This window comes from Erinaceus europaeus, chromosome 4, assembly GCF_950295315.1.
Source record: "Erinaceus europaeus chromosome 4, mEriEur2.1, whole genome shotgun sequence".
Taxonomy (NCBI): Eukaryota; Metazoa; Chordata; class Mammalia; order Eulipotyphla; family Erinaceidae; genus Erinaceus; species Erinaceus europaeus.
In genome coordinates, this window is record NC_080165.1 from 29,002,581 (window position 1) to 29,020,969 (window position 18,389).

General features: G+C 39.5%; 1 protein-coding gene across 2 annotated transcripts in view; it reads right to left on the reverse strand.

The window, feature by feature from the left end:
* The window catches only part of BPHL (biphenyl hydrolase like), a 42,607-nt gene that overhangs the window by 21,371 nt on the left and 2,847 nt on the right, over positions 1-18,389 (reverse strand). Inside the window, exons 2-5 of one of the 2 annotated variants that reach the window (XM_007522197.3) lie at positions 14,392-14,495; positions 13,033-13,199; positions 10,423-10,576; positions 4,666-4,797 (exon numbers count right to left, since the gene is read on the reverse strand). In XM_007522197.3, the coding sequence (XP_007522259.1) occupies positions 4,666-4,797; positions 10,423-10,576; positions 13,033-13,199; positions 14,392-14,495 (557 nt within the window). The remainder of the gene's footprint in view (positions 1-4,665; positions 4,798-10,422; positions 10,577-13,032; positions 13,200-14,391; positions 14,496-18,389) is intronic. The other variant, XM_060189152.1, reaches the window with a different exon arrangement.

Below are 18,389 nucleotides of genomic sequence, written 5' to 3' on the forward strand. Positions count from 1 at the left end.
TGTGTATTTTTTTAAAGCTTTACTAGTAAACAAGCAGTTTTCACCTGATTTATATTAATCATTCATATAAAATAGTAGGAAAAAAAACCTATGTAACATTTTTTAAAACTATTACATAGAAATTCCCCAGTTTGTAGAGCCATGGAAGATGCTTAGTATCTGTAAAGATTTCCTTTTTATTTTGGTAGTCTCCAAGGTTTCATTGCTCTTGACCAAGTTTTTCTTTTTTTTTTTTCAGATATAAAGAGTAAAACAGGGGGCCGGGCGGTAGCAGTAGTGCAGCGGGTTAAGCACACATGGTGCAAAGCACAAGGACTGCATAAAGATCCCTGTTTGAGCCCCTGGCTCCCCACTTGCAGGGGGTCACTTCACAGGCGGTGAAGCAGGTCTGCAGGTCTCTATCTTTCTTGCCCCCTCTCTGTCTTCCCCATCTCTCTCGATTTTTCTCTGTCCTATCCAACAAGGAGAACAATAACAACAATAATAACAAGGGAAACAAAAGGAGAAAAAATAGCCTACAGGAGCAGTGGATTCATAGTGCAGGCACTGAGACCCAGCAATAACCCTGGGGGCAAAAAAAAAAAAAAAAAAAAGGAAGACAGAGAGGCAGACAGAAAAATATAGAAACAACAGCATCAAAAGCTTCCCTTAGAGTGGTGGGGAATGGGCTCAAGCCAGGGCCTTGCACATGATAAAGTAGGGTACTCTCTCTAAATGAGCTATTTTGCTGATCCTTAAAATCCTTTTTCTTTGAAACAATGGAACTTTGGGCCTCAGCTAATCCTCAAAGCATATATACATGACCGTGAAGTTTCAATGCACACAAGGTAAGTAACTATGTCTTCATCCCTTCTGCCTCTATGACATTCCTTACCGACACATTTTTGAGAGATTGTGAACTACTCAATTCCATTTATAACAACCTCTCTATGACAAATATGACATAAAGTGGGATCCAATTCCCCCTCTGCTATTTTCTTTGTGAACTCTTGGCAGTTCCATAACTGCTCTGATCTTCAGTCTCCTCCTCAGTCAGACAGGTGTAACCACAGTTATGCTATAGCTAATAGGTACCACCGCTAAATTTCCTGGCACTCAGAAGATACCTAGCTTCTTCTACTTTGTTCTCTTTTCCTTTTCCCTTCATTTCCTTCTTTTCCATGTCCCATATTCTGCCTAAGTTAGAAAAAAGCTGAACAGTTCCAAGAAAGTTGGAAACCAGCCCACAGAGTTTGGGCATGATGGCTAAGCAGTGAAATGCTCCCCCAAGTCTCTGAAATATTCCTGATATGACATGCATGTGCCTATGGTACCATCAAATGATAAGTAAAGATAAAACCACTGGGAGCTGGGTGGTGGTGCACCAGATTACGCGCACATGATACAAAGCGCAAGGACCCACTCAAGGATCCAAGTTTGAGTCCCCAGCTCCCTGCTGCTGGGGTAAGTGGGGGGAGGTCATTTCACAAGTGATGCAGCAGGTCTGCAAGTATCTGTTTCTCTCTCTCTCTCTTTATCTATCTATCTTCCCCTATCCTCTCAGTTTCTCTCTGTCCTATCCAATAAAGCGGGGGGGGGGGGGGGGTGGGGGTGACAGGAGCAGTGGATTTGTAGTGTTGGCATTGAGCCCAAGTGATAACCCTGGAGGCAATAGAAACGATAAAATCACTGAATGGTTTACTTCATAATGGGAGCTATGTAAATGATTTGATCAGTAAAACATTTATGTTATATGTTTCAACTCATTAAAAAAAAACCATTTTATTAATTTATTTTAGAGACCAGATCACTGCTCAGCTTTTGCCTATGGTGGTGCAGGAGTTTGTACCTGGGACCTCAGAGCCTCAGGCATAAAAGTTTTTTTTGCATAACCATTATGCTGTTTCCGCTGCCCTATTTTAATTCATATAATGTGTAAAATTATTTGTAAATCAAAACTCATAAAACAATAATAGTGAGTTTTTATTAAGTGACTATTCTGTACTTGGTATTGTGCCAAAGTCAAACATATATAACCTCATCTAAACCTCATATCAACTTTATGACGTAGACAATACCATCCCCTGTTCACACATAGGAAGCTACAGTTTATACAATCTAAACAATCTACCTGAACTCACTCTAGTAGTAAGCCAAGTGGCAGCGCCAGAATTGAAACTCAGGTCTAATTCCAAAGCCGTGTAACTTTATGGTTAACTGAGCATCCATAAACTTGAGTGAGCAATTATGAAAAAGGGCTCCTGTCCAAGTAATTCGTATAGAAGATATGTAGTTTACTAGCATTTTGCTATATAATGATTTATACATTGCTGGATCTTCTACATTGTAACATTTTCCTTCCCCTTTCTCTTCCTTCTTAAATAGATATTATTTTTTAGAGTGCTAAGTTTACAGAAAGTCTGAACAGAAGGTCTAGAGATTTTTCTGTCCTCCACAAGCTTGCCTTTTCCCACTAACAACATCCCCACCAAAGAGGAGTATTTGTTATAGTTGATGAAGCTACTTCAACACACTATGATTATCCAAATTCCATAGTTTACACTAGGTTTCACCCTTAGTAGTGTACATTCTATGGATTTGAGCAAATGGACAATGATTTGCATCCATAATATGGTTATATGCAGAGTATTTTCAGTCCTTAAAAAAAAAATCAGATTTTGGATTTATTTTGGGGGCAGAGTTAAGATGGTGGCTTGAGGACAATATCTGGCTGACTCTACACACAAACACACACACACACACACACACACACACACACACACACACACACACACACTTTAAACTGGGTAATTCCAAGTAAGAACAGAAATTCCAGGCCAGTAGGAGAGAAACTATAGGGAAGGGACAATGAGGAACCATGGTGGAATATTATAACTCATTTATGAATTGGCAAAAGGGTGCTGAAAAGGACCAAGGAGTATGAAGTGGGTGCCACCAAGTTGCATATGCTACTATGACAAAAACTTGACTTCCCCGGACAGACAACTTCACCAATGTATCCTGGAACTCCACCTCCCCAGAGCCCTGCCCACTAGGGAAAGAAATTGATAGGGATATGGATTGGCCTGTCAATGCCCATATCCAGTGGAAAAGCAATTACAGAAGCCAGACTTTCCACCTTCTGCTTCCCACAAAGATCTTTGGTCCATACTCCCAGAGTGATAAAGAATATGGAAATTTCCAGTGCATGGGAGAGGATAGGGAAACTCTGGTGGTGGGAATTGTATGGAATTGTACCCCTCTTATCCCACAATCTTGTCAATCATTATTAAATCAATACTCAAAAAATTAGATTTTGGCCATTGTAATAGGTGAATAATGGGTCTTGTTATTTAACCCATCTTTAAATCAGATTGTTTTCTTACTGTTAAATTTCAATAACTCTTTATATATTTGAATAATAGCCTTTTATTAGATCTTTGCAAATAATTTCTCCCAGTGTGTTGTTCATTTTTTTCTTTCATCCTCTTGATAGTGTCTTTTATAGTGAAGCTTTTAATTTTAATACACTATTTTTGAACTGAAGATTTAATTGTGCAGAATTCTATCTCTGAAGATTCCTACCTTTTTGTTTCTCTCCACAAGAAATTATGGAAGTTTACAGTCCATAACTTTGCCTTCTTTAACAGACAACCTGCCTAGTCATTACTTCATAACATTCTTTTCAGAACTGAGGAAAACATATCACGTATCTGTTTTTATGAGTGCATAATGCATTAGAACAGGGTAGATATGCTGTTTTGAACTTAAACCAAAATAGTAACACTCCAAATATCCTTTTCATTGTGAAAGTTTTGACAAATGACTCATTCTGGAAATGATTACCTAATAGCTCAAACTGTTCTTTCAATCACAAACATTTTTTAACTGAATGTATTACAAGATTAGATCTTAGCTAATAACTATGCATTCTTTCAGAAATTTTTTTTAAAAGGTGGAGTAGAAATTACAGGTAGCTATACAGAAAAAGACTTCAGAATTTCTCATAAAGATGTCAGTTCTTTTTAAAATTTTTTTAATAATTTTTATTTATAAAATGGAAACACCGACAAGACCATAGGATAGGAGGGATACAATTCCACACAATTCCCACCACAAGAACTCCATATCCTATCCCTTGTATTAATTTTTCAGATAAGACAGGCAGACATCTGGTAAACCTGAAGTCAGGTGGTTTAGTTTTAAAGACGGGAAAATAATTGAATATTCTTTTCCTGACACAAATTCTGCTAAAACTGGAGACCACAACAGAAAGTACCTACTTTTTGTAGAGGAGGTAGGGAGGTAGCACCTCTAAGTGTTAAAAAAAAAAAGATTATATATATTAGTTTGTTTCCAATTCACCCATTCTAGAATTAGACAATAAAAATTATTGCAGGCATCTAGAGAATTATTTTGTTATCACAATCATAAAGGATTAGAAGAGAGCAGTTTCTTATTAAAAGTTCAATAAAGTGAGCTTTTATATACACAACCAATCTCTAGTTTAAGGTGGGTTTTTTTCCTACAAGAACTTGTATTGTTTTCCATCATTGTAATCTCCTACTGACACATCAGTGTGTAAGGAGAGTAGGTGAATGTATTAATCACACAGGCATTCTAGAATATTATAGGGAAAACTCAAAATATTCAGCAAAAAACCATTAAATTGTTCACATTACCTACCATCAGGAAGGTGTTTAAACTGTCCAATGCCATCCACCCACTTTTCACAAGTTTTGGCAAAGTAGTCATAACCATACAGGGTTTCTAGAGGCTTTCTTATTCTTTCACTCCACTTAGAAACATCTCGGATACCTGAAAAACAGAAGTTGGACAATTAATAGTTTTAGTTTCACAGAAAGATTACATTTTAGATATTCTAAGCACATTCTACCTCAGTAATGATGTTTAGTATTCTGTCTGTGTGGAATGCTTTCCTGCACTGGGTTCCACACTGTTTACTACTCATTTTATGCAGATGAGCTGGGCTTTCCTTCATCATCTTGCTCCAAACACCCTTTCCCCATCTATTCTACTTAGCACTAAATACTTTGTGCACCTGTATGTATGTGCTCTTGGCTGATTATCTATCTGTCTCCCTACTAGGACATAAATTTCCATGTGAGGGACTTTGTTGTGCTTTGTTCCCCACTGTACACTCACCATCTAGACCAGTTTCTAAAATACAATATATGCTTAACAAGTGAGTGTAATTAGATCTGCATTTTATGACTCTTGTTAAAAAGATAAGGTAAACCATCAGGGCAACCTGAGTAAGTGAGACATTATTTGCAGAAGAGTCTATTTCTGACTCTTGCATTTATGTACATTAAGAAACACACGCAAATGATTCATTCTATTGATAATATCTGCTACTGGAGAAATATGGGTGTCTATTAAATAAAGTCTATTAACTTCAAACTGTATTAAGTGAACATATTACAGTGCACAAAGACTCAAGTTTAAGCCCCTGGTCCCGAGCTGCAGGGGGAAAGCTTCAGAAGTGGTGAAGCAGGGCTGCAGGTGTCTCTCTGTCTCATTATCTCTCTATCTCCCCTTCTCAATTTCTGTCTATCCAACAGTAAAATAAATTATATAATATATATATATGAAAAAAGAAGGGGAAAATAAATCCAAAAGGAATAAAAGTTTGAAGAAAAATAAACAAGATAAAGATCAAAAAGACAGATAAAAAGTCATATATATATATACACAAATATATATATACATATATATATATGTACCAAAACCCTCAGTAAAAAAGTTCATAGAAGAAATAACCAGCAGGCTACAAAGACCTGTTGTATTTCTATATGCCAGGAGTGGGGAATATCTAGCCTATGGGCCATATCATTTGGTCTGGTCCAGCCAAGGCAATCATAGGCGAGACTTTAAATTCAGTAAGTCTAGCTTTTTTTCATAGTAACACAAAGTCCTAATTTTTAAATAGAAAATTTTGTATGCCTTAGAAATATTACAGATCTCCAAATGAGCCTTGGCAGAAAAATTAATCAAAGAAGTGAAAGACTATACACTGAAAATTATATTTTTGAAAGAATAGGAGAAATAGAAACAGACCGGGAGTATGGATAGACCTGCCAATGTCCAGGTCTAGTGGAGAAGCAATTCCAGAAGCCAGAAGTCTGACCTTCTGCAACCCATAAAGAATTTTAGTCCATACTCCCAGAGGGAGAAAAATGTTAAGGGAAGATGACCAGAGGGCTCTGAATTCCAATTTCATCAAGACCTGGAGAGAGAAGAGGAAAGAAGGAAAGATATTTGGAAGTAGGTGTCGGTGTGACTTAGAAAGGAAGAGAAGGCAGGACCACAGGAAAAAATGGGCAAATATAGACAGTTACACAAATAATACTCAGTCCGTATCTGTGACCTTGGGGTAACTACTGCAGCTTACAGTGGAGGGAATTGGGGACACAGAACTTGGGTGGTGGGAATGGTGTGGACTTATACCCATTACCTCATGATTTTGTAAATCAATATTAAATCATAAAACAGACAAAAGAAAAGCCCAATAGCATTCTTCAAACAAATACAACAAAACTTATATAAGTTATTTGCAACTACATCAGAATACAAATAAATACTGAGAAAAAAAAAAAGCAAAAGTGGACATATTGCATTTTCTGACTTTGAACTAGACTACAAAGTGATAGTACTAAAACAGCACAATATTTGAATAAACAAAACAAACAGGACAATGGAAGACAATTAAAAGCCCAGAAATAAACTCATAGGTATATGGATAACTTATTTGTGACAAGGGAGTTAAGAGCATACACTAGAGCAAGGAAAGGGTTTTAATAAATGGCATTGAGAAAACTTAACAGACACACAAAAGAATAAAACTGGATAATGATCTAACATCATGTACAAAATTAATCCAAAATGCATTAAAGACTTTCATGTAAAAAGGGCCAGGTGGTGGCACACCTGGTTGAACGTACACATTACAGTACGCAAGGACCCAGGTTCGAGCCCCTGGTCCCCACATACAGGGAGAAAGCTTTGCAAGTGGTGAAGCAGGGTTGCAGGTGTCTATCTCTTTTCCTCTCTACTACCCCCTTCACTCTTGATTTCTGGATGTATCAAATAAAATAAAGATAATAATAAAAAAATTTTTAAAAAAAGACTTGCATGTAAGACCTGAAATCACAAAATACTGTAAAGAAAATATTGTCAATCTACTTCTTTACATAAGCTTTAGAGATATGTTTGGGTAGTCAATGCCAAAGGCAATGGAAACTAAAGCAGTAATCAACATAACAGACTATTTTAACCTCTTACACTATAGACGGAACTATCATCTAAGTGAAGAGTTACCTTACTGAAATGAAAGGCAGTATTTACAAATGTATTCTACAAAGAGTTAATGCCAAAAATATGCATGAAACTCAACAACAAAAAAGCTGTTTTGATTAAAAGATGGGCAGAGGAAAGCTTGGCAAGACAGGACAGAGGTAGGCCACTACATTTTTCATGCCTGTTGCCCTATTGGTCATAGGTTCAGTCCTGGTACCAGCTGAGTAGTACTCTGGTCTCATTCTTCCTTTCTGTTTCAAATAAATAAGTAAATAAATAAGCCAGTAAGCTATGAACATACATTTCTCCAAATAAAGCCATTGCAGAATGATTTACTCTGCACAGACACTGTCCTCTCAACCAGGCAGGCTGAGAATTGGCAATAAGGATTGACAGGAATACCGAATAGGATTGGTAACTATAGCAGATTTACCATTTAGTAGTTTTATAATTCTGGGGCTGCTTGGTGGCATTGAGCACACACATTACCATGAGCAAGGAGCAGGGGTTATAGCCCCCAGTCCCCACCTGTAGGGGGGAAGCTTTACGAGCAATAAAGCAGTGCTGCAGTTGTCTGTCCTGCTCTCGCCCTCTCTATCTCCTCTTTCTCTCTCAATTTCTCTCTGTCCTAGATTATTAAATAAATTAATATGTAAATAAGTTTTTTTAAAAAAAAAGTTTCATTGTTCTTTACCAAATGGAGAGTCTGTATAAAAAAAAAAATTAAGAGTCTGAGGCCAGGGAGATAGCATTAGAGTACAAGGATTGCATCCCTGAAGTTTCACAGGCCTCAGCTTCGATCCCAAGCACCACCAGACTCTGTTTTGTCTCTAGTTCTTTCTCTCGGCAAATGGGGGCCAGGTGGTGGCGCACCTGGTTGAGCGACATGTTAAAGTGCGAAAGTACCTGGGTTCGAGCCCCTGACCCCCACCTGCAGGGGGAAAGCTTTGCAAGTGGTGAAGCAGGGCTGCAGGCATCTCTCTATCTCCTCCTTCCCTCTCCATTTCTGGCTGTTTCTATCAAATAAATACAGATAATAAATTTTTTTTAATATGCAAATAATTTTTTTAGAAAAGAGCTAAGATTCTACAATAGAACACTGCCACTCCATAGTTTACTTCAGTCATGCAAATAACAGAACAGCTAAAAAAAGATGAGGCTTAGGACCTTCGGGTACATGGACCTACAAATTTTTTCTGTAAAGACAGAAGAGAGCAAGTAGTTTATTTAGACCAAGAGTCAAGATCAAAGCTACAATGCAGGGGGCAGGTGGTGGCGCACCTGGTTGAGTGCATATGTTGCAATATGCAAGGACCCAGGTTTAAGCTCCCAGCCCCCACCTGCAAGGGAAATGCTTTGTGAGTGAGTGGTGAAGCTTCAGGTGTCTCTTTGTCTTTCTCCCTCTCTGTCACCCTCTTCCCTCTCAATTTTTAGCTGCTTCTGTCCATAAATAAATAAAGGTATACATACATATATATATATGTATATATATATATATATATATATATATATATATATATATATATATATATACACACATATATAATGAAGATTATAAGAAACTTCTGATCCACAAGGGTCTAACTACCTGTACTGGGCCATCTGGAGTTCAACAGAAACAAACTCAGGACAAAAAAATACTGATCTGCAGAAAAGGGAACTAGGGTAGGCTAGGGGCCAGGTGGTCATGGGAGAGCAACCATGTCAGTTTAACTTTTTTTAAATATATTTATTTATTTACCATTTTGTTGCTCTTGTTTTTTTTATTGTTGTATTTACTATTGTTGTTGTTGTTATTAATGTCGTTGTTGTTAGATAGGACAGAGAGAAATGGAGAGAGGAGGGGAAGACAGAGAGGGGGAGAGAAAGACACCTGTAGACCTACTTCACCGCCTGTGAATCGACTCCCTGGCAGGTGGGGAGCTGGGCGCTCGAACTGGGATCCTCACGCTGTCCTTGCATTTCATGCAATGTGCACTTAACCCGCTACACTACCACCTGACTCCCATCAGTTTAACTTTTTAGCCTTAGGACAGCAGATCAACATAACCTTCTCTTGAAGGCACAACAGTCTCAATTTGGGCAACTTGCTGGCAACTAAGCAACTTCTGAGTTGCTGAGTAAAATTCTATGACTGGGATCCTATTAACTACCAGTGGTCACCAATGTGTAGCTGGCCACAGTATTATAGACCACAGTCAGCAACCCTGGGAGAGAAGGGTGAAGTGGGATAGAGAGGGTAGCATTCCTCTCTTGAGTGGCAAGACTCACATTACTAGTTTCTTTGACTGGGGCTTGGATTTTGACAAAAACATGAGGTGGGGAAGCTGGATTTGGCCTACACATAGTAATTTAAAAGCCCTATTTTTGCATCTCTAAAAAATTCGCAAAAATTTAAGGATGGTCTTTCAAAAAAGTAAAAAGCACAAATATTATTTTAATCCAAATTTAAGTTTTCACATTTGAATATGATGTTGCCCTTTTTAAAAGGTTTTTAAAATATTTATTTATTTATTTCCTATTTGCTTGTTTTTATTGTTATTGTAGTTATTATTGTTGTTATTGATGTTGTCACTGTTGAATAGGGCAGAGAGAAATGGAGAGAGGAGGGGAAGACAGAGAGGGAGAGAGAAAGACAGGCACCTGCAGACCTACTTCACCAATTGTGAAGTGACTCCCCTGCAGGTGGGGAACTGGGGGCTCAAACCAGGATCCTCTCGCCGGTTCTTGCGCTTTGCACCACGTGCACTTAACCCACTGCACTACGGCCAGAGTTCCATGATGTTGCCTTTTATACTCAAATGAGATTACGAGTGACACTTGACAGGTACCCACTCTTTCCTTGAAAAGTTCACTACCAGTAGTAGGAAATGTAAACACTGATTTTACTTAGCCTTTTCCTGAGTCACAGAGTATCACTTCCGGAAATAGAAAACTTCAAAATGTAATCTGGCTAAACTGCATTGCTTTTCCTGAGAACTCATTATTCTCCCTACCATAAAGCTGAGAACTGGAAGTTGATGAGATATGACTTGTCATTACATATCAAAATACAACATCCGAAGGAGTGAGGGAAGAGAAGGATGCTATGTGTCAAGACATCACCAGCCAGATGGAACCTACCTTGATAAATCATCTCATCTTCATCAGTCACATAGGCATTGGCACCCCAAATCACCATCCTGTTGATGTTTGATGGGTATTTTGCAGCTGCAACAAGTGCTGTTATACCACCATCACTCCAGCCCAGCAAAGAGAACTTGTTAAACTTTAGTGTCTGTGACAAAGAAGGTGAACCACAAAACAAAGGTTATTCCTCACTCCTGGGTGTACCTTGAGGTAGCCAATAATTATTTAAATACATTCAGCTGTAGGACTTGACATATCAATTGACAATTAAAAAAAATCCCTATGGCTGGAGAAATAGTTTGATGTGTAGAGCATCAGACTCTACACTGAGGTTCTTGGTTTGATCCCTGGCACCACATGTGTTGGGGTAGTGCTCTGGTTTCTCAGCCCTCTCTGTCTCACATGAAGCTCTCTCATATGTAATAAAGTAAGTGTAAATAAAAATAAAAGAAGAAAAGGAGGGCTAGACGGTGGCACACACAGTTAAGCACACACCTTACCATGTGCAAGGACCCAGGTTTGAGTCCCTGGACCCCCACTTCACAAGTGGTAGAGTAGGTATGCAGGTGTCTTTCTCTCTCCCTCTCTTTCTCCCCTCCCCTCTCAGTTTCCCTCTGCCCTACCGAGTGTAATAGAAACAAAGAAAGAAAGAGAGAAAAGAAGAAAGAAAAGAAGGAAAAAATGGCCACAGGAGAAGTGGATTCATTGTGTGCCAGCAGTGACCCATAACTCTGGTGGAAAAAAAAAAAAAAAAAAGCAATTCTGAGTCCATCCTCTGATGACAGAAGTTTTCACCCTATCAGTTTTGGTGGAAGTATCATTGTTATAAAAAATCCTGAGCACAGAGTTTGTTTTGAATGAAGAGGAAACTATACTCGTGACTGGATAAAATCTCAAGAAATTGAAGAAAATGAAGACCAGCTGAATTTGGAATTACATGCCCCTATAAAAACACAACTTTAAAAAAGCCTGTACATTAGAGAGGGAAGTTAAAGATTGTTGGGTGAAATAAAGTCACTGCATCTGATGAAGCCAGTGAGAACCTGTAGGAAGCACTGGCTAGAAGTGGGTTGGAAGAGAGTTGTTAGGGGTAGGATGGGTTAGTCTGTAAGCAAGTTAAACGAAGTCTAAAAATGTGTCTAATAGGGAAAATGAACAAAGATTATACCTGAAAGAAGCTGCCTAGACATGAAAACAGAATGCCGGCAGGGAAAATATAGTTAAGGAGTTAATACTGACTTCTGATACTTACTCAATGGAATGATAAATTGGTATAGTTAATATGTATAGTAATTTTTGTATTATCTTGTAACCTAGACACATGTATGCTCTGTAACCCCAACCATTTCCTAATATATATGGAACCCTCACTTTTGTGCCCAGGAGACCAGACCACGATGTCCACAGCAGTGTTGTTTATGATAGTGAAAGCATGAGAACCAAAATAAAATGTGCTGTTTATAATCACACAAAAATCATCTTTAATAGAGGATTTATTTATTTGTTTACTTATTTGTTTATTTACTTGTGAGACAGAACTAGAGCATCATGCTGGTACATGAGATGCCAGGAATCTAACTCAGGACCTTGTGCTTAAGAGTCCAATGCTTTACCATTGTGCCACCTCCCAGGCTGCACAATTTTAACTACCACCAGAACATAGGTTATATGTAACCTAGTGGTTGAAGATAGCATAAACACATAATGAAGTACCATGCACTTACTAAAAATGGATCAGTATAAAATTACATAGTAGTATGATGCATGCTTATGTATGTAATTTTATTGTCTAGACAGTCTTCAAATCATGGTAGTGGTATCCCTAAATAAGACTATAGGATAGGTATATTTTCCTCCTTGTAATGTTCGATCTCTTTTGAATTAAAAATTATTTACTTTATTTTAATGAGAGAGATAGAGACTAGATAGACAGACAGACAGACAGACAGATAGATACTGGAGCTTAGTTCTGGATTATGGTGGTGCTGGGGGTTGAACCTGAAATCTTAGAACCTCAGGCACGAGAGTCTTTTGCAGAACCAGATGCTATCTCCCCAGTCCTGAATTTCCTTTTTTTTTTAAGTTTCCTTTTTTAAATTTTTAAATTATCTTTAATTATTGGATAGAGACAGCCAGGAATCGAGAGGGAAGGGGGAGACAGAGAAAAAAAGACATCTGCAGCACTGCTTCACCACTCTCAAAGCTTTCCCCCTGCAGGTGGGGACTGGGGACTGGAACCCAGGTCCCTGCGCATTATAACACATGTGCTCAACCAGGTGTGCCACCACCCGGCCTCCCCCAGCCCTGAATTTTCTATAGGAATCATGGGGGGGACTGGTGGTGGTGCACCTGATTGAGCACACGTGTTACAATGTACAAGTATACCAGGGTTTGAGCCCCCAGTCCCCACCTGCAGGGGGAAAGCTTTGCAAATGGTGAGGCAGTAATGCAGGTGTCTCTCTTACATTCTCTATCTCTTATCTCCCTACCCTCTTTATTTCTGACTGTATCCAATAAAGATAATAATTTTTAAAAATTAGGAGTCACATGGTGTTATCCTTGTAGAAATAGACAGACCCAGACTCCCCTCTTTAAGAGACCTACCTTCATCAAATCAACAGCATCTTTTGCATCTCTTTCAAAAAAGTCCACTGGGAAATCTCGATTTGGGGGTCTGGAATATCCATAGCCTCTAGGATCCCAGGCTACCAATGTGAAGACCTTCTTATTTAGGTTCTTAATCTGAGGTGCAAAATCAGTTTCTCCACAACCTAAAATTAGCCACACTTGGTTAACTTCAACTGAACACTTTATTTTCCTTCAAACACATTACAGTGAAAATCAATTACAACCCCAACAAAGCAATTAGTTTCTACTCAAAGACACCAGCATACAATCAGCAAAGTCACTTTAATGATGGAATTCCTTTACTCTTGGAGGGGTTTAGACCTGCTTCCTATCTCCCTCTAGTGGGGACTTGGAAAACAGAAACCTTAATTTTTTCCTTCACATTTTTTTTTTTTGACACTTCAGCTTGATCTTCTAAGCAAACACAAAAAGAGGGTCAGAAGATAACTCATCCAGTAAATCACACACTTTATATGTTTGAGACAAGGGCTTCAAACCCTGACACCACATGGGATCACGACAGCACTAATGGAAGCTACATAGATCGGGGAGCAATAATGTGATGTCTCTCCTCTCTTTCTCTCTAAAACAAACTCTAGACAAAGATACCTCAACAGCTACAATGATTACATAAATAGCTCAGGCACGCTCAAGTGAAACTATTAAGTTACTGAAATTTTAGCATTTTACTTTTAAGCAAAGGAAGAAAAATCATAAGGAAACTAGTATGTCTTAATCCACCAACTCCAGGAAGCCAGGCATCACTGGTCACCCACTCTTCTTCATTTACCACTTCTTCCCAAACTACTTTCTTTGACCTATTATCCCCTCAAATTGTAAAGGACCCCCTGCAGGTGGGGAGTGGGGGCCGGCGGCTTGAGCCTGGGTCCTTGAACCTAGTAATATGTGTGCTTAGCCAGGTGTGCCACCGCCTGGCCCAGTCTCTCTACCTGAAAAAGTTCGCCCAGAAGTAGTGACACCTCGAGATTACAAAAAAAAATTATATTGTTTATAATTTTTATCCCTTTCAATACTCATCTCTCCCCCCACCACCCACCAACCCAAGAGAGACAGAGGAAGAAAGGGAAAAACACCACAGCACCAATCCCCCTTAGTGCAGTGGGGGCCAACCTCAAACCTGGATCATGTTCATGGCAAAGCAAGCACCCTCCCAGCTGAGTTATCCTGCTGGCCCCAAATTTATCTTTCCAAATCATCTAAGTTTGATTCCAGTAAATACTGCTTGCAATTAATTATCAACCATTGGTATCTATGACTGTGACTGTATCATTAATTACACGGCTTGCGATAGCATTCCATTTAAAACGTGCAGACCTAACATTCCAGGGAGCAGCAGGACCACATGCTCTCCCTCCCCCATCTGCTGATAGTGCAGGTGGACACCATTCACAGCCACTTTGCCAGAGGATACTGAGGTGCTGGAAGAGAAAGTCACAAGAAAGCTAATTTAGTAGTGCCCATGGAATGTAACAAAGCAGCCCTCTTAAATATACGAGTCAGTTCCTGTTAGTACTCTCCGCAATCTTTTTTAGTTATTTTGATTTGTGTTTCTGTTTTCCAATACTACAGAGCAACATGAGCTTGTCTTTTCCTCACTAGACTGCACATTTGGAAACTCTTCTTATTTGAACATCCTACAGCAAAGGCCAGATAGGTCCTTGGGTTCAGGCCCAGACCAGTAGCTTCCATCTCAAGAGTTCTCGCTGTGCCATTCACTCTCCTTGGCACAAGACCTCCCATGACCCAGTACCTAAATGAACATTTTCTTTTTAAACTTTTTATTGCCATTAGAGTTTTTACTGGGGTCAGTGCTTATATGAAGAAACCACTGATCCCAGTGACCTTTTTTTTTTTCTTTTCTTTCTGATAGAAGTGGAGAGAAATGGGGCATAGACAGAGACACAGAGAGAGCTGCTGCACTGCTCCACTGCTCAAGCTCCCTCTTGTAGGTGGAAGCCAAGGGATTGAACATGGTGTGCGCTCTACCAGGTGTGCCACTGCCCAGGCTCCTAATTGGACATTGTTGACACGAGTGGGTATTGGGCCAGGGCTACTGCAAGAGTTTGTCATGACTGAAATTATATGTGTGCTCTCCTCTGATTCATACATCTTCCCTCCAGCCAGTCTTCTGGAAGTTCCCAAACAGCTATGCAGAAGCACACAGCAATGGAAGAGCTTCCCCAACAATTTCCCAAATGGATGGGTCATATATGAAAGGGATTATTAAAGTCTGCCATGACGCAAGCTGAAAAAAAAAAGTACAACAGAGTATTAGTAGACTTAAGTCAACCATGCCTCCTTCTTTACATGTTGTCTTGCACTTTAGTTAAATAATTATTGAAAACACCTTTACCATTAAAAAAAATGTGGACCTAGGGTAATCCTGAGAATATATATATACTGAGACAAGATATCCAGTGACTAGAATAGAGCCCTGGCACACGCTTTCAAACCACCAAAACTACTCATCCATTTATTTACATATTTGTGTAAATAAATATGTGTGCTTAAGAATGCCATGTAGTCTAGAAGTTGACAAAAAAAAGGGGGGGTCGGGCGATAGTACAGCGGGTTAAGCGCACGTGGAGCAAAGCAGCAAGGACCAGCATCAGGATCCCGGTTCAAGCCCCCAGCTCCCCACCTACAGAGGTGTTCCTTCATAGGTGGTGAAGCAAGTCTGTAGATGTCTAACTTTCTTTCCCTCTCTCTGCCTTCCCCTCCTCTCTCCATTTTTCTCTGTCCTACCCAACAATGACAACATCAATAACAACAATGACAACTACAACAATAAAAGGTAAATTTCTATTCAAAAAATTTTTTTAAAAAGTTGGCAAAACAAAAAGGCATAATTAAACCTGCAGCCAGCAGGTAATATGTTACTTGTCATGTATCAAGACTAAAAAGTTAGAAGGCATAGAAGATTCTGGGTGGATACATGGCACACATCAAGCTCCCTTCACCATTTACAAAACTGCACATTAGTCACTTTTTCTGTAAGAGTATTTCTGCTTCCCATTACATCAGAGGGCCACAAACTTAATTGTCAAACCTGTAAATGTTGGCTGTCCAGGCTATACTCAATATCTCTGGGGTGGAATCAAGGTTGAAAATGACTGTTGTGAGTGAATTTCTTAGTGTGTGGGTGGAGGAATTGTGTACCCTTTTTAGAAACTGCTTATAGAAAGACATGTTTAGGAGCTGGGTGGTAGCACACATATGATAATGTGCAATGGCCTGAGTTCAAGCCCCTGGTCCCCATCTGCAGGGGCAAGGCTTTGCTAGCTGTGAAGTAGTGCTACAGATGTCTCTGTCTCTCTGTCTAGCCTTTCCCTGCGGATTTGTCTCTACCCAATAAATAAAATATTAAAAATTTAAGAAAAAAAAAAAGGAAGAAAAGAAGGGAGGGAGGAAGGAAGGAAGGAAAGGAGAAAGACATGTTTAAGTAGAAGAAACTATACCCTACTTCATTGTTCTTGATTCCTTTGTTCTGGGAGGCTGGACAGAAAATGTTGTGAAAGGGGAAGTCAAAAGCAACACAATGGCAACCAGTTCCTGAATGAGGGAGCTTCAGTTCTGCTGAAAACAAACGGCAAAGGCCTTAAAGGGCTGGAGAGACAGCATAATGGCTATGCAAAAGACTCCCCAGGCTCCAAGGTTCTAGGTTCCAGGTTCCAGGTTCCAGGTTCAGTGGCCAGCACCACCATAGGCCAAAGTTGAGCAGCGTTCTGGTCTCTTTCTCTCTCTCAACCTCTCTCTCTTTCTCTGACTTTGTATCTTTCTCAATAATAATTAAATATATAATATGCAATATATATTATATACACACACACACATATATGTGATGGGAGGTATTAATGTGGTGGAAAGCAAGAGTAAATAGCTCAGGGCAAACAATTAAAAGTTAGTAAAGGGAGTCGGGCAGTAGTGCAGCGGGTTACGCGCAGGTGGTGCAAAGCACAAGGACCGGCCTAAGGATTCTGGTTCGAGCCCCCGGCTCCCCACCTGCAGGGGCATCGCTTCACAGGTAGAGAAGCAGGTCTGCAGATATCTATCTTTCTCTCCCCCTCTCTGTCTTCCCTTCCTCTCTCCATTTCTCTGACCTATCCAACAACAATGACATCAATAACAACTACAACAATAAAACAACAAGGACAACAAAAGGGAATAAATAAATATAAAAAAATTAAAAACTAACTAAAAGCTGAAGATTACTTATTAAACTATAAAATATAGGGGGCCAGCCGGTGGCACACCTGGTTCAGTGCACATAATCACCATGTGCAGGAACCTGGGCTTCAGCCCTTGCTCCCCATCTGCAACGGGGACACTTCTCTACCTCCCCTCCCCTCTCAATTTCTCTCTGCCTGTCAAATAAAATTAGAAAGGAAAATAAATGAAAAAAACGTGGCCACTAGGAGGTGGATCTGTAGTGCTAGCATTGAGCCTCAACAATAACCCTGGTGGCAAAATAACAAACAAAAACTACATAATACAATCCATTAACCTAGATATCACATTCATTTTGCTATATGATGCACACTGTATTTAATCTATTTTTTTCCACTGAGGAACCTGAGGCCTAGAGCATAGAGCTAACTTGCTCAATTTCTTGTTCCACACAGCTAGTAATATTCAGTCAAGAGAAGCACCTGAATGTCTGATCAAAACACTTCTTTTTTTTTTTTTTTTTTTGCCTCCAGGGTCATTGCTGGGGCTCAGTGCCTGCACCATGAATCCACTGCTCCTGGAGGCCATTATTTTCCCTTTTGTTGCCCTTGCTTGCTGTAGCCTTGTTGTGGTTATCATTCGTTGTTGGATAGGACACAGAGAAATGGAGAGAGGAGGGGAAGACAGAGAGGGGGAGAGAAAGACAGACACCTGCAGACCTGCTGCAAGTGGGGAGCCAGGGGTTTAGGGAGCCAGTCCCTGAGCTCAGCGCTAAGTTGCGCTTAACCTGCTGCGCCACCGCCCGGTCTCCGATCAGAACACTTCTGTACATAGCCTAGAAATAAAAATGGGGGTGCTTAGTAAGCTATAGTCCCATTTTGAAAGTTCTATATATTTTCTACAGCTGATGTGTCTAGTTATTTCATTTATTAATGCTTTCCTAAGTAACTATTATCTACAATAAAATATTAGCAAACCTGAGGGTTTGGATTTATTTGTTTTGATGACTTGTTTTTTACATCTATTCTGTTGCATATTCATACTTCTGTCAATTAATTATACCTAAGTCATCTAATTCATAGTCCTTAGTCTTTTACTACAATTGTTTCCCTTTCTCACAGCAATTCTGCTAGGTCAAAGACTCA